The sequence below is a fragment of the Esox lucius genome, chromosome 6, assembly GCF_011004845.1.
Source record: "Esox lucius isolate fEsoLuc1 chromosome 6, fEsoLuc1.pri, whole genome shotgun sequence".
In the NCBI taxonomy this organism is placed as follows: domain Eukaryota; kingdom Metazoa; phylum Chordata; class Actinopteri; order Esociformes; family Esocidae; genus Esox; species Esox lucius.
In genome coordinates this window covers 11,634,815-11,656,641 of record NC_047574.1, presented here as the reverse complement: position 1 = coordinate 11,656,641, position 21,827 = coordinate 11,634,815, and the positions used below count along the sequence as shown (strand labels likewise).

The following is a 21,827-nucleotide window of genomic DNA, read 5'->3' as shown; positions in this document are numbered from 1 at the left end:
ATGTGTCTCTGTGTTCACAGAGTATTTGCAGTCATTCAATGATGCTTGGCTGTGAGTGAGGTCAGAAGGAAAATTGCTTTTTATCTACCGCTTGTAGACCACATATAGGCACAAATGCTAAATCTTGTTGACATACTATATTTCTACACAACACAAGAAGTGGTGAGCATATGAGATGAGGTGGGACATGAACTGTAATACTTCATACATCCTGTAAAGCAACCTGATACAGAGAATTGCGACACAACATGCATTTGTTTAGTTGAGCAAAGGTCTCAATTGCGCAGTCAGACTTGGGTGCATTACAACAAACCATCCAACCTACCCGTTGTTTCACTAATTATTTGATTTAAAATGTATGCATTTCTCACAGTCCTTTTTACATTTGGCATAATGAGGTTTAGATTATACACATTCATCAGTTTCTGCCTGGCTTCTTTTTTTCCAAAGTTGAACTGACAAAGCAGAGTTGACATTCAATAACGTGCGATTGGAAGGATATATGTTGCCAAAGACTTCATGTTGTCATCTATGATATCCGTCAAGTATAACTAATATAACGTCAAATTAAGTCTGGATAGAAATAATTTATTACAAATTATTGACTTAATTACATATTTGCAGAGCAATGGCTGAACAGTATGGCTTAGAGCAGGGTGGTAGTGAGTCAGAACTGTACTAGGCCGCCATCTAGTGTTGGGAGTAGGAAAGTAAAGTCTAAAGATGGGAGGTGTGGCTTCCCCTAGGCAACACTATGTTTTGGGCTTACAGTCTGTTGTAAGCTATTTTCTGTCTGTGGGAGAACAGCGTTACCAGGACTGTCCCTGGCCGTGCACAGCCAATCCAGCAAACACACGTTTAACAACCGTGTCATTGATACCAGTGTAAAACTAGACAAAACACAAACTACAACAAAAAGGAATTCCAACCAACACATTCACGACATTACCACTGTACACTGACGACAAGACAACATTCAGCATCTGTATTTCCTGTAACTTTAAGCTTCAGTGAATTTGAGTGGGACTTGGAGTCTAATTGATGAAGTCAGGAATGGAGTTGAGGATTGAGTAATATATGAGAGGCAGGTTTGTTTTTATGAGGCCTCATGCTTCTCAGAACCATACAAAGACATGTATTAATTATTATTATTATTCCATCTCTGGACTCACACTGTCCCAGTGCACAGTGTTAATTTTAGGACCTGTAAATAGTCCCCCAGGAGATGCTCTTTATGATTAGACAGAAAAAGTGCAATTACCTTAGTTGACCTGGTCAATTCTCCAGTACTGTTGCTGTGTCCTAGGATTCAATCTCTGGATACATGGTGATTATTTCTAACGTTTTTGTGTCGTATTTATTTTTGACAAATAAAAAGAGACAGAGCACAAGTGATTTGTTCGCATCAAAAGAGACCTCTTAAAATTGTGATTTTATGCAACTAACACTACTCACTGTATTTGGCAAGTTCCACCTCGATGTGTCCTCCTCTTGCACACAGGTCTCTCACACTGACCTAGTTATTGTCAGACAACAGTATTTGATGTCGACTGACCTAAGGCAGTGAAGCCAGCATTCAAACAAACCTGCGCTTAATTAAATTTTAGGTTAATTTTAAGTTAATTCACACTTCAATCTATTCTTCCTGTGTACAGCATTCAACTAGATTCTCTTTATGAACACAATGGACCCAGATGACCAATGCTTTTACTTCATTCGGAGAAAATATTCACATGGTTCAATTATGTGAACATTATTAGAAACCCCCTTTGTTATATGTAGTGCAGAACAAATGGTAACTTCAGCAGCCATTCCATAAGGAAAAGCTCTTCCTCTCCAACTCTGTAATAATGATAAGGTTTAAGATGACCTTCATGTGTTGAGAAAGTGTTACTTGCATAAAACTACAGTACTTTACTACTGACTTGGACATATATGACTGTTTCCCACCTTCAAATATCATTCCTCACGTTTGTCTGTGAATTTACTTTTGAATAGTACATGTAAAGAATTTTGGTAAGGAAAAAAAAAGTACTTATGTTTTGAAAAGATATATTGATGTGTTTTAATTTGTTTGATTTTCCATGTTTGAAAAACGTATGTAGAACGAAAAACAAAACCAAATAAAAATGAAGAAAACTTTGTAGTGGTTTATTACTAATGTCATATTTACATTAAGATATGCTTTGCTTTTTAAAGGAAATGGAAGAATTTTACAATAATTGATGAAGGAAGCTGACAATGGATTTCCAGATCAAAATCATGTTTATTAACAAATACCGCTAGCCAGGGAAAATACTAGACAGCAATAAATAGTATTTTCCAAGGAAATTATAGTTTTTGCATTCAACTGTATACCCAAAAAGACATCAGAAATGGCATTACATTGATGGGTCTTAAATATCTGAAAATCACCAGATTGAGTTTTGGATTTGAAATCTACCTTCAGAGTATGTAAAAGGTAATTGAATGTACACTCTCACAAAAGTGACAATGGATAATGTTTGCTAAATTACTAAAATGTGAAATGTAAATGTTGTTAAAACATCATTGCATAAATTCTTGAACATAATGCAGAAGGCTTAATATATAAAATCTATAGGTCCATATGATATTTGTGAAATGGTATAAGGTCATAGCGTGTGACTATATGATAAATGGAAGCTACAGTATATGCCTGTTAATACCATCACTGTGGCTCTAGGCGATTAGGAGGGTGAAGTTATCGGATGTGTCTACACACCAAACACTGGGCATTCAGATGTCTGTGAGCACACAATGAGCAATTGCTTAATATGCTTTGAGAGTACGACATAAGTAGCTTAATATCGCCAACACTGACCAACCCTGTAACTTTCATTGCGCCAATATTTTCCAACATTAAATTAAACAAATTGTATATAAATTCAGCATAAAATGTAAACCAATGTTTTGTATAAATAAAACTTATGTTTCTAGCAGAAAACAGCTGGGCAAAAAGTTCAATGGCATTAGTATGTTATAATCGTAGCAAAAGACTTTTTAACTACAGGACACAGGGTGACACAACATTATAATCGTTGTGTTCATGTTATGGTTGTCCAACTGATGATTTCACTTCCTCTCTTTGCCTCACATGTTTCCTTCCTCTCTCTGTCCCCCTCCTCCCATACCCTCTTCCTCTCCTTCTCTCCCCCTCCGGCCCCATCCCTCTGGCCCCCACTCCCTTCCTCTCTCTGTCCCCCTCCTCCCATACCCTCTTCCTCTCCTTCTCTCCCCCTCCGGCCCCATCCCTCTGGCCCCCACTCCCTTCCTCTCTCTGTCCCCCTCCTCCCATACCCTCTTCCTCTCCTTCTCTCCCCCTCCGGCCCCATCCCTCTGGCCCCCACTCCCTTCCTCTCTCTGTCCCCCTCCTCCCATACCCTCTTCCTCTCCTTCTCTCCCCCTCCGGCCCCATCCCTCTGTCCCCACTCCCTTCCTCTGTCAGACAGCCACACTGTTAGGTATCCGGTCTGGAGAGAAGTAGTAGTACGGAAGTTTCTTGCCTTCATTGCGGGTGTTGATGACCCTGGAGATTTCTGCCAGTCTCTTCCTGAACGACTCCATGGCCTCCTTCACAGGCTTCTCTATGAAGTGCTCATCAGGGTACATCCCCAGGAACAGCTAATGGACACACAAACGCACAGAGCTTTTCCTAACATTAACAACAAAAGCAGACAAGCGCCAACGGTTTCTGTAGGTGTGTGCACTTCAACTACACTTCTGCGTACCACGGACTCCCGGAGAGGATAGGAAAACAAGGAAAATGAACACACTAAGGTGTGTGAGCGTGTGTGTGTGTGTGTGTGTGTACCTCATTCTCCTGGAACTGACTCAGAGCCCAGACAGCGCCCAGATGCCAGCAGGACCTGCCACGGTCTGGGAGGCTCTCGATGATGAACTTGACATCCACCACCCCCTTCTTTGTGGGAGGGGGTTTACGCATGGTGGGGGGCGCGTTGGGGATCCACGAGCACCAGTCATACTGAAATACCCGGAGTAAACCGACATTGACATCTACAGAAAGCTAGGGGGTGCTGTTGAATAATTCAGGAGGCTCTTGCCTGCAGGCACTGACCAAGCTTATACACTCACCTAAAGGATTATTAGGAACACCATACTAATACTGTGTTTGACCCCCTTTTGCCTTCAGAACTGCCTTAATTCTACGTGGCATTGATTCAACAAGGTGCTGAAAGCATTCTTTAGAAATGTTGGCCCATATTGATAGGATAGCATCTTGCAGTTGATGGAGATTTGTGGGATGCACATCCAGGGCACGAAGCTCCCGTTCTACCACATCCCAAAGATGCTCTATTGGGTTGAGATCTGGTGACTGTGGGGGCCATTTCAGTACAGTGAACTCATTGTCATGTTCAAGAAACCAATTAGAAATTATTCGAGCTTTGTGACATGGTGCATTATCCTGCTGGAAGTAGCCATCAGAGGATGGGTGCATGGTGGTCATAAAGGGATGGACATGGTCAGAAACAATGCTCGGGTAGGCCGTGGCATTTAAACGATGCCCAATTGGCACTAAGGGGCCTAAAGTGTGCCAAGAAAACATCCCCCACACCATTACACCACCACCACCAGCCTGCACAGTGGTAACAAGGCATGATGGATCCATGTTCTCATTCTGTTTATGCCAAATTCTGACTCTACCATCTGAATGTCTCAACAGAAATCGAGACTCATCAGACCAGGCAACATTCTTCCAGTCTTCAACTGTCCAATTTTGGTGAGCTTGTGCAAATTGTAGCCTCTTTTTCCTTTTTGTAGTGGAGATGAGTGGTACCCGGTGGGGTCTTCTGCTGTTGTAGCCCATCCGCCTCAAGGTTGTGCGTGTTGTGGCTTCACAAATGCTTTGCTGCATACCTGGGTTGTAACGAGTGGTTATTTCAGTCAAAGTTGCTCTTCTATCAGCTTGAATCAGTTGGCCCATTCTCCTCTGACCTCTAGCATCAACAAGGCATTTTCGCCCACAGGACTGCCGCATACTGGATTTTTTTCCCTTTTCACACCATTCTTTGTAAACCCTAGAAATGGTTGTGCGTGAAAATCTCAGTAACTGAGCAGATACTCAGACCGGCCCGTCTGGCACCAACAACCATGCCATGCTCAAAATTGCTTAAATCACCTTTCTTTCCCATTCTGACATTCAGTTTGGAGTTCAGGAGATTGTCTTGACCAGGACCACCCTAAATGCATTCAAGCAACTGCCATGTGATTGGTTGATTAGATAATTGCATTAATGTGAAATTGAACAGGTGTTCCTAATAATCCTTTAGGTGAGTGTATACTGTTCATTGAGAAAGCTTATCGAGACTACCTGTTCATGGCCTACCTAAGCAAATCATATTTTTCCAAAGTCTACCTGATCTAGCCTCACCTAGCCAAAGCCTAGCTGTCGAAAGCTCACCTGTCCAAAGTTGACGGCAGCATGGTGTGCAGAAGCAGTGAAGATGACAACAGTCAGGTACTCAGTAAGCTCTTCACGTGTCTTTAGGGACTTGGGAAACTCTGCAGATAGAGTTTCCACACAGCAGTGCAACAATAAGTTCCTCTTTATCATTCATAATATTGCTGTTGTTGTTGAATCTTCCATGAAGAAGAAATGCAATGTATATAGTGTATATATAAGTCCTGACACTTCAGTTAACAGTTAAAACTACAATACAACACCTTACACCTAACACAAGCAGCAAAAACGGGAATATTAAATCCAAATATATATGGCAAATAAGTAAAGAAGAGTAGGAAAGAGACATGTATGTATAAAAGATTCTACTGGTAACACAACAGAATATGTCAGTGAAATAAACACAGCACATGCTTTTCCCTACATACAAGCAAATGCACTGGCCTGAAACATCAGAGGTATACTGGTCTGAGAGATTGGTATCTATGCCCCAGGATTCTTTTGACCAGGAGAACTAGGAAATGTTTAGGAAAGCTATTCATTATTAACAAGTCCATACATTCATGGCTTCATCTGTGCAATTGAATGTTTGAACTATTAGATACAACAACTTTAAAGCAGAAGTCATTGCTGATTACAAACAGGCCAAAACAATGAAAGAGGCAAAACGTCAGTCAAAAGACAAAATACCCACTATATGTACCCACTATTCCTCTGTCTTTCCACACTTTCCTATAAAACAAACCATTAAGATGCCTGAAAAAATATTGCAAATAGTTTGTTGTTGCCACAACTCAATGCCTCAGACCTGAGAAAGACGTGGCAGGAACTTCACAGAGAAACCAGCCACATCAATGACATATCACCAAACTTTAAAGCCAACTCAGCATATTCTAAGGAAAACAACACAGCCGTGAGCAGGCCTTTCAGCTGTGTTAACCCTTGCTGCTGGGCTGGGCGACGTCCCTAGTCATGTATTTATCGCATTCGCTGCTGAACAAGCAGGATTGTTCAGCCGGTCAGCTGACCCCACATGCTTCAAGCAAGGTGTTTTGTATTATGCTAAAGAGACACAAATGACCCCCGCTGGTGCCACCTTGAAATTCCATCCCTGCCAAGTGCCCATCTGAACCCGCCCAACACGTAATGGGAGAACGATGTTCAACGACTTCAACGCAGCTTTCCACACCAAGGTGCCCTGAAAGCTAGTCAGGAAACAACAAGAGAGACCTGACTCCTGCTCACTGGATCCTTGACACTGGGTTACCTATGACACAAATGCCGCTTACAGGGATGAGTTCAGAGTTCTGTCAGAATAAACCACCGCTCCCTCGACGTCAGAAAAATGAAGGAACTGACAGTGGGAATTAGGAAACAGAAGAGAGAACACACCCTCCAACTCACTGACTAGGTCACTGTAGGGACATACAAAGATTCCCCAGCCAGCACATCGCTGTGGACCCGAAATGGTCCAACAATACTGTGAGGTGGCGAAGGAGCCGGAAACAGTTTGGCTGCAGGTCACAGCATGTGGAGGACTTTCAGGGGAAAAGGCACGGGGAGGTTTTGAGTTTCAATTAACAAGCCTGTGGAGGGATGGAGAGGAACGAGGTTAGGGTGAGGTACAATGCCCACGTATCGGCAGTGACCTGGTGCCCTTGACTCCTGGTGCTCCGTGATTCCGGGGCCTCGTTGCTCCCGTGCATCAACCGGGTTGTGGGTGGTGTTGGCTGTAATTGGAGATATCCAGGTGAGGGTTTTCTGTCTTCTGGGAGGGTTTCTGTGTGTGCACTTACATTTCGATTTTGACTATTAAACGTGAGATGGAAATGATGCAGTATTTATGGTTCAGATGGTTGACATCTGGGACAACCAGCTGATCTAACCACAGAAATGAAAAGAACGCTCGGCTGGATCAGGACCCGGTACTGCAACCGCCCCGCCTGAGGCCATACGGGCGTCAGCCACCATAATTTCACACAATCATACTCACCCCCACGTTCACACTAAATATACACTCACATTATTTAACCACATCCAAAACACACTTTTTCCTACATGTGTTTGTATTACTGCAGAATTTCTACATCTCTATCTTGATGTTAAATATTAGAGTTAGTCTATTTAGCAATTCTTTTTGTATTATTTAGTATCCGATAAACAGGCATTTCACTACAGCCTTGAGAGCCTCTGCTATGAAGTAAATGCGGCCAAAAAAAATATTGTGGTTAATTAGGTCCAGTCCTGTTATCCTTCGACTCAAAACTGATCTACGCCGATTAGAAAGAACTTGTGAAAGGAAGGTTTGTCTTACACAATTTTCACAACATAGCCTAATAGCCTAAACACTCCTGTCAGTGTCAGCAGACATTGAAAAGCCTAGTTTGGGACGTATCCACATCATGGAAATGAACTATTAGGATACCACAATTTAGTCACTCTGTGCAGCAAACACTGTATCAGTGGTTAAGAGAAGCTTTCACTGACGACAAAGCAAAAGCTAAAATTACCTGGAAGCTATTGATGATGAATGGGTCAATTGTATGTTTGAGTTCCCTGTTACGCTCATATATGACACATAAGCTAATGGATTGTAAGACAGAGAAACCAAATGCAATGCATTCACAAATGTAATTGCTGTGTTGGATGTGCAGAAAAATTATTCTCTCATAATACCATTACTGTTGGCTTGACTGGAAAAGGCAATAATAGAGATTTGAAGAAATTTCTAATTATTTGAAGAAACTGTGTAACCTAACACATTTATAACGGTTCAGGACTGCAGGGCTGGCTCTGTAGGCCTGAAGTAAAAAATATTCCCATTCATTTCTCTTTATAAAACAACACCCATTTGCACATTGGGAATGGTGAAGTGAAATACAGACACTATTTGGTATTAGGTGTTTTCGTTTAGTTGTTTTTTTTCGAAATTTTTTATTTATGTGGTTTTGTAATTGTGTATTACGTGTATTATGTATATTGCAGTTTGGAGTCATCCTAAAAAACTACCATGTAAATAACATTTTTATTTTGGTCCTGAACTAGAGCACCCAAAGCCAAAAACGTATATATTACCAAGACTGTGCGGCTGAGTGGGGAGTGACTGTTTTGGGCCCGACGGGGCAGCGGACTCCAAGGGACAGAGCAGGGCCACCAGGCTGTTGTGTGGCAATTTAACTTAAGCTCTATGTCACTGAGATAACAGATACAATGAGGTGTATTTTAAATTTTATTTTATTCTTTCTGCAAACCTGCATGCGTGATTGCAGTGTTTTTGCATCTTAGCTAATTGTGGGCCGACTGCTCCCCCTACCCTCTTAAACCAAAAAAAACCCTAAGGAAGATCCGTTTTCGCACAACACTACGTTAAGATTGACACTTTTCCCCCCAAGTGAGCCACTATCCTGTCTCCAGATACATTGTCTCCTGCTGCTTTTAGAGTCCCTTGTCACTTGACCGGGAATTAGGTCTGTCAGACAGCACAGAATGTGGCCCTTAACAAGTGGTATCTGTTGATCAAACCACATACTTCCTCACAAGTATTTACATGGCAACAGACAAACACAAACTATTTATCAACAGATAAGTGAAGCTGGTTGCATAGTGAAATATTTTGAATGTTACTTCATGGTCAACTCGGCCTTTCAACAGAGTCCAGAAAAACAAGAAGTGTGTGTTGGTCTTGGAGTGAAACAGCCGCTGGAGAGTTGGTCGGTTGAAGTATTCAATGTGTTTGTACTCACCACAGCAGTCAAGGTCCTGCATCCCAAAGCTGCAGACGTCTTTAACAAAAGCCTGGATTTCCTCATCCGTCTGGACTGTGTCATCACTGTTGTAGTAGATACACACCACGTCCCACACAAAACTAGGAGAAACCACAAATCGAAGGTAGGGTCAGGATTATATCTAGGGTTTGGGTTAAGGTTATATGTATGGTTATATCTAGTGTTTGGGTTAAGGTTATATGTAGGGTTATATCTAAGGTTTGGGTTAAGGTTATATGTAGGGTTATATCTAGGGTTGGGGTTAAGGTTATATGTAGGGTTATATCTAGTGTTTGGGTTAAGGTTATATGCAGGGTTATATCTAGGGTTGGGGTTAAGGTTATATGTAGGGTCATATCTAGGGTTGGGGTTAAAGTAATATATAATGTTAAGCTTATATCTATACAGTAAAGCCACTTCATAGCATCTCTTCCTGGTGACTCGCCGGGTTATCCTCCCTTTTCTGTACAATCATTGTCACACACACACACAGACCCTTATGACCTCTGACCTCTTGACGGCCTCCCAGACCTTGTTCCCGTCATCTCTGTAGTAGTAGTAGGGTAAGTCCTCACAGCTCTCCACCCCGCGGGCCTTGATGGAGTCAGGGAAGCACAGAGACCTGAAGGTCATAGTCTTCATAGCCTTCTGGATCATTTCCACATGACCTCCACCTCCAGTGCCATTGGCCTTAGGAGAGAAATACAACCCACATACAACCCATCATCTCTCCGTCTCTCAGCCCTCTCCGACCAGATCTTCTTCGTCTTCCACTCACACAATAACACAGACAGGCTCTCACCTTATCGAAGATGCCGAACTCACAAATGAGCTGCTCCCTGGCCTTGGTGTTGATGGCGATGGTGAAACGAATATGAGGAAGGAGCAACTGGAAGGCAGACCATCAATCGATCAATCACACAACAACTGACGAATCACTCGATCCACTAAACAATCACAATACGCAGGCGGAGACCGAAGTGCAGCTGGCGTACCTTAAATATGGGGTGGACCGCAGGCAGCTGTCTGAACATGGCCACTCCAAACACCTCAGAGATCAGGTGAGTCCTCAGCAGGTGTGTTATTGTCTGGTGGATGTGGAAATCAGAGGAGCGAACCCAGATCTTAGCCAGCATCCAGTCATACTGATCATCACTGGGCAGGAAGATGGGGCTGTCCTTCCCCGGGGTCTGACTCAGCTGGACGTGGAGAGGTGAGGCGGTTTCATTAGATGGTGAACACGTGATGTCACCTTGTAGCAATTTACACAATCACGACACCCGTTGTCTTTCAGGTAAGCAACGGCGTTCAGCTAATGTCCGACCGCACCCCGCTCCCTCGTCTACCTGTATGGCCAGAGGCAGGACCTTGTTCTGGCTGTTGTTGTAGAGCAAACAGATGGGAGCAGCCAGGTACTGTGAAGTGCATGGGTCTGTACTGTTGGGACTGATGTCCTCCATCAGCTCATAGTCCACTATGTAGATGTTGCCAGCCTGCAAAACACAGAGGTCAATCAAGAAATGAATATAGAGAGCCTGTAAAAATCTAAGTCATACGAAGGGTGAATATCCACAGTCTGTGACCTCGGAATCTGCCAGCCTTCCTGCAATGCTTATCTGTTTTTGTTTTTTACAATAGATCACACAGTAAGCGCACACAAACGACATGCTTGTGTGAGTGCTTGTGTGGTGTGAATGCCTATCAGCCTCTACCGCTATCTCTTCCTCCAGTGTCAGGTCCCTCTCCAGACAGTCTGCCACCATGCTGTGTGTAACAGGGAACTTCTCCGGCAGCTTGGTGCACTTCTGGATCATCACTGGGTTACAGCCGTTCAGGTACTGGTAGCCAAACATGAAGTCCTCCTTCCAATGCTCCATCACATACTCTAGGATGAGATGGGAGGGGGGGGGGGGGACTAGGACTGAGTGTACTGTGGCCAAGGGCTGAGAAAGTGAACAGGAAGGCGCAGGATTGACCAACCTCCCGATATGTCTAAAATTTTTTAAATAAATTAACACATGGCTATCACTGTCCTCTTCCATTTTCAATGCTACAAACAGTAATTTTTGTTCTAATCTGTAAAATGTTACATTTAATTACGAAAACACTGGAGACAGGTAATCTAGAGGCCTTATCTTATAGCAATATCTAAAAGAAAAAGAGAGAATTATAGTTTTTTTTCAGTCTTTGAGGGATCATAACTAGGTAGCTAGTAATAAGATTGTTCTCTCTCATTCTCTCCATGGTAATTTGTTTTTGTCTCAAAAGGGGTGAAATAATCTCGGTAGATTGCATTATTGTACATCCATCTGATGTTGGAAGACAATTTGCAAAGGTGGATAAGAAATGTTCATGACCTGATGCTGTCAGACATTTCTAACTTTGCCAGCATGTTCCTTAGAACTCTCCTGTTAGTTGCATGCAGTTTTATGATGTTATGTCATTTATTTTGGGATTTATGATCATTTCAAACTATAAATTGTAGGTAGCACAAAGGCCCTATCAGATGGACCAAAAATACAGATAATTTTATTATAACACTTCATCTGTTGTGGGAATTGATTAACTTTATTATAGGAAATGAATAGATACAATCCCTATTCATTACAAACAACTGTAGATATTTGTAATATTATGAAAAATATAGTGAAAATAACAACATTTAGGAAAATAGGGCATCTTGGAGACCATAACCCTAACGCTGTTTTACAAAATTAGCTAAAACTATGTCCAAACTGTGTTTTCTCTAAATTAGGTTTAATGTTTGGTGTAGAATTTGTTATTATACACAATATAAATTGTGAATGAAAGTTCCCTTTTTAGTTTTTTTGTCCGATAATCATCTCTAAATTCTAACCCTAACTCTATTTCACAAAATGATCTAAAACAATATCTTAACTCTATTTTTCTAGCTGTATAGTGATAGATGATTTAGAACATGCTATGACATAGCATGAGAAGTGTAAATGTAAACAACATAATTTTAATGTTCTCAGATAATCATACCTTTTCAACCCAATAGGGCCTCTAGGATACTTCTCTTAACCCACACCATAAATGTCCCTAAATGCACAAAGCAGACAATGCAGCAAAAACAACAATAGGTAAAATGTCCAAACTGGTAACCTAGTTACTAGACACTTGTATCTACAAGATATTACAGTATGAGTCAATATTACTGTGGAATATTGATGTTATTGATCCAGCAAAAAACCCTTGAAATTGTTCAATTAATTCATATTGAACAACCCCTGACCTCTGTGAAAAATAGGAAAGCTTAACAGTTGAGACTGGTGCTTAGGATATGTCAACAGTGGGCTATGTCTGAAGAAATGGGTGAAGTAGCTAAGCTATAATGTCATTAAATAGTTATCAAGATGTATATACAATGTTGACTAGCTGAGACAGCACTAAACATGCAACCATACCAAATAACAATAGGTAACAGTTTGGAACCTTTAAATTGGCAACTACACAGTTGTATCTATAGGTTGTAACAAGGTGAGACAATTTTACAGTGGAATTCTTCAGTTATTGATCCTGCAATTTACCCTTTTAAATGCACAATTTATCCTTACGGAACGACCCCTGACCTCTTTGAAAATTATGAAAGCTTAACAATTGAGACTGGTGCTTTGGATATGTCAACTGGGGGCTAAGTCTGAAGGAGTAGCTGAAGTAGCTTGCCTCTATCTTTATCTAAGGCCAAGATATGGCCAAAAATCTATATAATTGTCAAAATCGCCATGTAATTTTGACTGTTTGTGACTGGACTAAACATGCAACCATAACAAAATAACAATAGGTAATTTTATAGATTTTTGGCCATATCTTGGCCTTTGATAAAGATACAGGCAAGCTACTTCAGCAACTCCTTCAAGACTAGTTTCCAGGTGACATATTCTAAGCAATAGTCTCAACTCCCAAGCTTTCATATTTTACTTATTGGTCAGGGGTCGTTCCATAAGGATGAATTGAATGCTTTGCGGGTTACTTTTCAGGATCAATAACTAAAGAATTCTACAGTAGAATTGTCTGATCTGGTTCCAACCTACAGATATTAGTGTGATGTTGCTGGATTTTATACTCCCATATAACGAATTTGTAGATTTGTTACATTATCTTGGGTATTGAACAGGTAAAAGGTAAGCTTCTTTTGCCATTACTTCCAAATGTTGCCAATTGTTGTTTCTGCAGCATTGCCTGTTTTTTCTAGTCAGGGTTATTTATGGTAATGGCCCTATTGGAATGATAAGACATGGTTCTAACAGCAATGAAGGTATGTTTTTGTCCTCGTCACTAGAATGTTCTAAAATATCTATTAACATACATTTAGTTTTGTGAATTAGGGTTAGGTTAAAAGAGTCAATGAGTTTTGTTTAATTGTATTAAAGATTTTTAGTTTTAATGGTTTGTAGTTTACAGGGCATCATTACAAATAGACAGGAGAGATATGTAATCTTACAAGGAATAATTTTTGGTCATGTTTGTATTTTTTCATATAAAGCTGTAATGGCCCATTGATATGAAAGTCCAGGGTGCAAAGAGGGCCTATAAATATTGAAGTAACCGATTTGCTTCAAAATGTTATTGCTTGTCCTTTTGGTATTAAGGTTCGGTACCTGCATAAGCACTTTGTGACAACTGGCGATTTAAAAAGGGCTTTACAAAATAAATGTGATTGATTGACAGTTGTGGAAATAGCCAAACAGACATCCAGTCCAGCAGTCATCTAACAGCAAGGCAGAACGATACCACATTCTAATGAGAATCAAGGAGACAACATACCTGAGATGGTGTTCTTAATCCTGACAAAGATCCGTTCAAAATCAGCAAAGTCACTCCAGGAAGACTGGAACATGTGCATGAACTGGTTCACACACAGGTTCTCTATCCTGAGGAAGACAGGAGAACATCATCTAACTGCATGGCCCAATGAAAGGTGAACCCGGAAATTAAAAACTGAACAGCATTTTGTGTGTGCACAATATATCACTAATCAAACAAATTCTAACATGTGTTTAAGTAAGTAACATCTACTACATCTATCCTGTGCGCTCTGCAGAGGAGTGGTTATCTATGCAAAGATCTTCAGCTTAAACAAGCTACAGTCAGACCCCAATAACTTCACATTAACCACTGAAAACTACTTCTTAATGTCTTGTTAACCCCAGCTACTTCCTCTGGTTCTTCATCAAGAGAACACCCAACTATCTTGATGGTTATTGCCTCTTTTCCTGTGACTGCAACACTGAAGGGCAAAGACACAGAATCTTTCTCCAAGGTTATGATTTGTAAAAGCATTTAGTGAGTTGATATGTTTGATACAAAATATTGAGACACAGGTCTCACTGAGCTACAGTTTGTGAACAGTATGTTTAACCTAGTGGAATATAGAATACATGCAAATGTCTCTGGTCACTCGTACAAAGACTCTCCTGTTCCACAGGAGTTCATACAACGCTTTAAAACCTGCTTGTAGGGAAACCTACTACTTTCCAAACCTATACCTAAGACATAGATACTCTACCAAACCATGCACAACACCCTTTTGTGACTTTAACAGCTCCATTGTGGACATTTATAGAATGCTATAAATGCATAGCACCCCTTATAAACTAAAAACCTCCCTAGTGACAAGCATGGGTGTTCCAAATGCAAACCTCAACATAAGGAAGATCAGACATACTGCCAGTTTGGTGGTATATGGGCACTCAAGTTGGATGAACAAATGCTGCAAACAAAATAACCCAATTGTAGCAGGGTTTGTGACCCTGTTTAGCAGCTGGACAAAGGCACACTACCCTGGCATACAAACCCTGGAGCTCTCGACTGAGTAGTGAACATGAAATAATCAGAGCCTGAAGCTCGGTTACAAAATGCAGTGTGAACAATGTACTTACGCCTTACTGTAGTTGAGGACAAAGTCCACTCCTTTCTCACTGTCAAACTGAATGTCTCTGGGCAGCTCCTTGTGAGCGTTGGCGTCAATGCTCATTGGCCACCCAGGCTGCCACTCCCGCCATCTATACCCAGGGGGAAATAATTAGGATTACGCTACGTTTTGGTTTTTTTACTGCTGAAATGTTGTACTTCGTGCAGCGCCTGCACTGAATACTGGAAAAGGCATTTACTAGGTCAATGTTTAAATACATGTGTCAGTGTAATACATGGTGGTACACTGATGTCGTAACTGGGACATATAGTGGGTTGGTTAAATGAACTTGCCTGGCTAAACAAAGGTTCAATGAAATACATGTGCGCAAATCAATGTGTGCAACTCTTGCCTGTAGGTTTTCCGTCTGTTCTCCAGCTCTTTGTTTCGGTGCTGCTTCGCCTGTCTGGTCTTATCATCTTTCGGCAGTCGTGCTTTAAAAAGAGGAAGTGGAAAAGCTGATTGAAAATGATTTTGGATAAAGTTTTGGATTGCGTAAGAAAAATAGTGAAGTAACTTTATTGATAAACATACATTAATGAGACAGATATGGACACAGACTGGTACCTTTGCCATCCCTGAGGATCACCTCCTTGTCGTCCACCAGCCAGCGGAAACAGGGGAACTCTATGTAGTCTCCAGAGGGGGTCTTTACTGTGATGTACTTACAATACCAGTCATCCTGAACCCAGTACTTCTTCTTCTCTATCTTCACCAGTTCCAACTCGCCCAGGTTCTCCCCCACCGTCACGTCGTACGAGTCCACCTGACAAAGGACCAACAGGTTACAGTGGGGGGAACAAGTTTTTGACACACTGCCGATTTTGCAAAGGTTTTCCCACTTACAAAGCATGTAGTGGTCTTTAATTTTTTATCATAGGTACTAAATCTAAAACAAAAATCCAGAAAATCACACTGTATGATTTTTAAGTAATGAATTTGCATTTTATTGCATGACATAAGTATTTCATACATCAGAACAGCAGAACTTAATATTTGGTACAGAAACCTTTGCTTGCAATTACAGAGATCATACGTTTCCTGTAGTTCTTGACCAGGTTTGCACACACTGCAGCAGGGTGGCCTACTCCTCCATAAAGACCTTCTCCAGATCCTTCCGGTTTCGGGGCTGTCGCTGGGCAATACCGCTTTTCACTTCCCTCCAAAGATTTTCTATTGGGTTCAGGTATGGAGCACTGGCTAAGCCACTCAGGACCTTGAGATGCTTCTTACGGAGCCACTCCTTAGTTGCCCTGGCTGTGTGTTTCGGGAAGACCCAGCCACGACCCATCTTCAATGCTCTTACTGAGGGAAGGAGGTTGTTGGCCAAGATCTTGTGATACATGGCCCCATCCCTCCTCCCCTCAATACGGTGCAGTGGTCCGGTCCCCTTTGCAGAAAAGCATCCCCAAAGAATGATGTTTCCACCTCCATGCTTCACGGTTGGGATGGTGTTCTTGGGGTTGTACTCATCCTCCTTCTTCCTCCAAACACGGTGAGTGGAGTTTAGACCAAAAAGCTCTATTTTTTGTCTCATCAGACCACATGACCTTCTCCCATTCCTCCTCTGAATCATCCAGATGGTCATTGGCAAACTTTAGACAGGCCTGGACATGCACTGGCTTGAGCAGGGGGACCTTGCCTGCGCTGCAGGATTTTAATCCATGATGGCGTAGGGTGTTACTAATGGTTTTCTTTGAGACTGTGGTCCCAGCTCTCTTCAGGTCATTGACCAGGTCCTGCCGTGTAGTTCTGGGCTGATCCGTCACCTTCCTCATGATCATTGATGCTCCACGAGGTGAGATCTTGCATGGAGCCCCCGACCGAGGGAGATTGACCGTCATCTTGAACTTCTTCCATTTTCTAATAATTGCGCCAACAGTTGTTGCCTTCTCACCAAGCTGCTTGCCTATTGTCCTGCAGCCCATCCTAGACTTGTGCAGGTCTACAATTGTATCCCTGATGTCCTTACACAGCTCTCTGTGAGCCGGAATTATTACTGGTTGGTAGGTGATCAAATACTTATGTCATGCAATAAAATGCAAATTAATAATTTAAAAATCATACAATGTGATTTTCTAGATTTTTGTTTTAGATTCCAATAGCTGTTAAAAAGGTTTTTTAAAAGTGGAAATACCTTCACACAAAAGTTATTAAAACCCAAAATGACAACTTTAACTTGTTAAATATCATTTCAAATCCAAAGTGCTGGAATACAGGGCAAAAATGAAATAAACCAGACATTTTATTTTGGAGTTAAAAGTATTAAAAGTATTAAAAGTGAAGACAGTCAAGACAGAATGATTTTTAGACATGAACTGATTATTTTCAAATAAAACGTCAAAGACTGTATGGGACTTTAATCCAGAACTGAAGTATGACGGACTTTCCCAGAAAGATTCGATAATGTGTAATGATCACTCACTGACTGACTGACTGACTGACTGGCTGGCTGACTGGCTGACTGACTGACAGGACACTTCTTCTTTTCTCTGCTTGCAATGTTGACCCTCCTAGAGGACAAAATCAGTTCCTCTGGTAATTTTTTTTTTTAAGGGTCTGAAAATAAATCAATTTAAAAGATTCATAAAATTGAATTACTGACCAGCACACAAAAGATAAAAAGACATGCAGTGTCGTGATGCAAGAAGACACACATGGTCAGCTAACGACGGCGGACATTTCTGCTGTGTTACCACGATGTAATTGACAGTGTTACGGGAGCCTGCTCTTCCACGGGTCTGAAGTGTTCATTATGACTTGCATGGGAGGCAACTTCATCACAGGGGTTAAAGGGGACACTACCTGGCTAGTGGGAAAGCTCAAGTAAGTCTTGATTATCATAAGGGCTTTAAATGCTGTACAGCTCCGGAAAACAATTAAGACACCACTGCACCTTTTTCTTTCCTTTCCAAAAAAGTTAAAAAGGAAAGTTTTGGGTGAGTAACAGAAGCGTTAAATTTGCAGTGGTTTCTTAATTTTAACCCTTCCGTTCCTCACTCAAAACATATCTTTTTCGACTTTTTTGCAAAGGAAAGAAAAAGGTGCAGTGGTCTCTTAAAAAATACTAAGCTATGTTAACCTGTCATTTTATATTCAGTTGTTAAAATAAACATGAATCCTTGTTCTTTTTTCCCAAGTCCGACTGTTTCAGCTGTAAAGTTGGAGGGCTAGAACCTGCTCATTCTACGTCTTACAGTAGGTTTTCATGGAGAAAAATATACTTGCAATAAATTTGGGTGGGAATAACAACCAAATAAACAGTGAATAAATACAACTCGTTTTTGCAAATGTACATTTTGATCTATACATTTCCAAGACCTTTTTTCTGACTATTTCATGATGACCTGTGTAGCAGTCATGAACGCTGGCGCTGTTGACCGTGAGAAACACAAAACAGAGCCACTCAACTCACCGCCCCCCTTTCAAAGTCGTTGTACAGAGCTTTGTCAAGCAGGGTCCTTTCACTGCATCCCTCTGTTCCCACCAGGGTGATATAAACGTAGTCATCAGTCCCTGCAAACCACTGGCTCCCTGTGGCCACAGTTACTGTGTAGGATGGCATGGTTGTATACAGACTCAGATGAAGGATGGACAGGACAGCTGATTTCCACCAATTCTGACTCCACTAAGGCACTTATGTTAGCTTCCTCTGAGAGTGTGAGGCAAATTTCATTTCCCCTTTTTGCTCATTAACATATTAGTACAGTCGTGCGCTCTCTCTCACACACAAATTCTTTCTCCCTCCTCTCAACATACCCATCCCCCATCTTCACACCAAATATAGCTTTTCTGTCACAACACCACACATGCAATGCAAATGCGTAAACAAGCAGCAAGAGCAGCCTGAGGAAATGGGCATCTCACGCTGGCTGGTGAGTTATGTGTTTGACCAGACCCCGTACTTGTGAAATAAGATAATCTCCCATTCATCTTCAAACTCTTCCTCTCCACTCCTTAACTCCTCCCAAGGTCTCTTCCTTGTTCTCTTTGAGAAACCAGATTAGCTTAAAGGTTTCGGGTAGTAGACTGGATGATTTTGATTTCAAACCCTAATGAATAAGTTATGATACACAGAAAATTGGATTGTTTAACACCAAAAGTGTGCAATCTGGATGTTTTTAGATGTTCTGAAAACACACATTTCATGTAAAAGGTAGCATGACCAAAAATATTTTCATTTTCAAATGGTTGAATGCAAATGCTTAATACATTAATATTGGTTTGAAGAAAGTCTGTTTTTTAAACTCCTGGAACTTGCCAGGTAAATCCATTTTGGACTGTATAATATGATGTTAATATGTGAATTATCTGAAAGCAGAATCACTATCATAACTCAGTTAGCCATGGATGTTTAGAAGTGAGTGGCTTTGATGACATGGGGCACATATCAGCACAGACAGTTCCAGAAAACATTAAGAGACCACTGCACCTTTTTCTTTCCTTTCCAAAAAAGTCGAAAAGGAATGTTTTGAGTGAGGAACAGAAGCGTTCAATTTGCAGTGGTCTCTTAATTTTAACACTTCTGTTCCTCACTCAAAACATTCCTTTTCAACTTTTTTGGAAAGGAAAGAAAAAGGTGCAGTGGTCTCTGTATATAACATAGCACACAATTTTCAGGGGTCCGTTTTGTCTCAACAGTGCCACTTCTACAACCAGTGGCCAGAAATGGTAGAATGCATCTTTAAATATTACATTTACTCTACATAATATTGTAACAGTGTTTGAAGTTTAAAGAAAACATTTCTGTTATTTTGGTCTCCAAACCACAAACAACAAACACTTGGACAGGTCAGCTGACTATTTTACTGTATGGACATACCCACACAATATTTGCATTCACATGGTTTTGTCAGATTTGGCTGGGGGCCTCCAGGCATCTCAATGCGCCTGGGGATCACAGTCAGGGCCTGACCTCAGAGGTGCCTCTAGGCTTCTGTGCACTGCCATTATGAATGTGGCCATTTAGAGAAAGCTGCCCTGCGTTGCCTTCTTTGCTTTGTGGTTCATTGTTTGCGTTAGTTCACAGTAAACCTCTCCTTTGTTGTTGTTTTTTGTAAGTAAATACTAAAAGGATGACTACATGTTCCTGCTCTGTGCCTCATGTCCTGGCTACCCTTCATCCTGACAGGTTCACTTCACTTATGCCACAAATACTGCTCCAGAAAAAAATTAAGAGACCACTGCACCTTTTTCTTTCTTCTCCAAAAAAGTTGAAAAGGTTTAGAGAGAGCAACAGAAGGGTTCAAATTAAGAGACCACTGCAAATTGAACGCTTCTGTTCCTCACTCAAAACCTTCCTTTTCGACTTTTTCGGAAAGCAAAGGAAAAGGTGCAGCGGTCTCTGAATGTTTTCCGGAGCTGTCTGCCAAAAAGTGTCCAGGTTCTGTACGGCTCATTGGAAGGCATGACTAAGTCGTTTGGGATTAAAGTGTCAGATAAATGGTAAAGTATACAAGTTATTTATACTATGAGAATGAAGTTGTGCAGATCTACAGTAGGTTAGGCTAAAGACAGAATGGAGACAACTTGCTAGGCTTAATATCAGTGAATAAAACAGTGTTCTGGGGGGAAGCGATTGCTCCACTGACAGGAAATACTCAAAGGCATAGAGAGGCTTCCTAGTCATTAAAACACTACGTATTTACCAGTCAAATGAGGAGCTGATACCAGACAGCAACAGTGGTCAGTGTAACCTGGTTTCAAGAAAATACATGCAAATATGTAATCCCACAATTTCAATGCCAGGTACAGTATGATATACTACTATATGACCATATTGAAGCATTGCTGAATGTGGTCCAGTCTGTTACTCTCAACCAAGGAGAATGCAGTGGCCCTAAACCAGGGTTGCTGGAAAAAAAAAGAATCTTACATTTGTTTAAAATTTGTAAGATTGAAATTAGTTCATGGGGCCATAAGAAACTGCCATGGTTTTGGCAATGACTTCAGCTAACTTCACCCACCGCTAACAAAAACGAAATGTAACTGAATGAAAAATGTCAATTAATAATAATGCAGGAAATAATTTATTAATCACCTTTGTTATTTGAGGAAAAACCCTATTTTTATAGGCAATAACAATACACATGATAATTACATTTTTACATGCAAACGAATAAGCCTTTTAATACCAGCTGTATACCTTCATTTAGGCTGAAGGAGGTCTGTATGGTCTTATTCTATATGACTAGTCTCCCCAGCAAACATTTTCTAAGTACTGCAAACTCTGACGTTCCTCTCAAGCCTGTGATGAGGTAAAGGGGTTAGTTGTCAGCTGCACATTCCAGTGAGGAATTGGCTTCTGTGTTTAACCCAACACATTCAAATTAGAGGGGGGCAGTGAGCTGCTACGATGAGCACCTGGGAAGCAATTATGGTTTAACTGTCTTGCAGAACACATTTTTCACCATGTCGTCTTTTCAGAACATTTCACTTTGAGCATAATATAGAAAAGGTCCTTCAAAAAATCTGTGCAAAATACATAATGGCCGACTGAAAATCTGATCCAGAGTGACCAGGACCTAAGACTGGAGAAAATATGTTTCGCCACGGCCATGATGCAAAGCACATAGCTAAGAAAGCACTGTTGTGGCTTCTTTGAATGGCCTTGATTTACTCCACTTCAAACTAACCTAATTGTTTAATATACGAGCACATACATTTTATTTTTCAGTGGCCTCTTAAT

General features: G+C 41.1%; 1 protein-coding gene across 1 annotated transcript; it reads right to left on the bottom strand.

Annotated features, from left to right (window-relative positions):
* Positions 1–3,388: 3,388 nt before the first annotated feature.
* alox5a (arachidonate 5-lipoxygenase a) lies at positions 3,389–18,795 on the bottom strand. The gene is made up of 14 exons (XM_010870013.4): positions 18,555–18,795; positions 15,707–15,905; positions 15,492–15,573; positions 15,108–15,230; positions 13,993–14,099; positions 10,917–11,089; positions 10,551–10,697; positions 10,200–10,403; positions 10,007–10,093; positions 9,716–9,894; positions 9,184–9,305; positions 5,441–5,541; positions 3,833–4,003; positions 3,389–3,642 (listed from the first exon to the last, which is right to left on the bottom strand). Exons 1-14 carry the CDS (start codon positions 18,702–18,704, stop codon positions 3,463–3,465), a joined length of 2,025 nt encoding a protein of 674 aa, XP_010868315.1. The 5' UTR covers positions 18,705–18,795; the 3' UTR covers positions 3,389–3,462.
* Between the last annotated feature and the right edge of the window lie 3,032 nt (positions 18,796–21,827).

Bases quoted from the DNA above. Each gene is read 5' to 3' on its own strand.
- alox5a (XM_010870013.4), bottom strand. From the start codon at position 18,704: ATGCCATCCTACACAGTAACTGTGGCCACAGGGAGCCAGTGGTTTGCA. The intron at 11,090-13,992 runs GTATGTTGTCTC...ATCTCATCCTAG, and splicing joins GATTAAGAACACCATCTCAG to AGTATGTGATGGAGCATTGG. The intron at 9,895-10,006 runs GTGAGAGCCTGT...TTCTCTCCTAAG, and splicing joins AGTTCGGCATCTTCGATAAG to GCCAATGGCACTGGAGGTGG.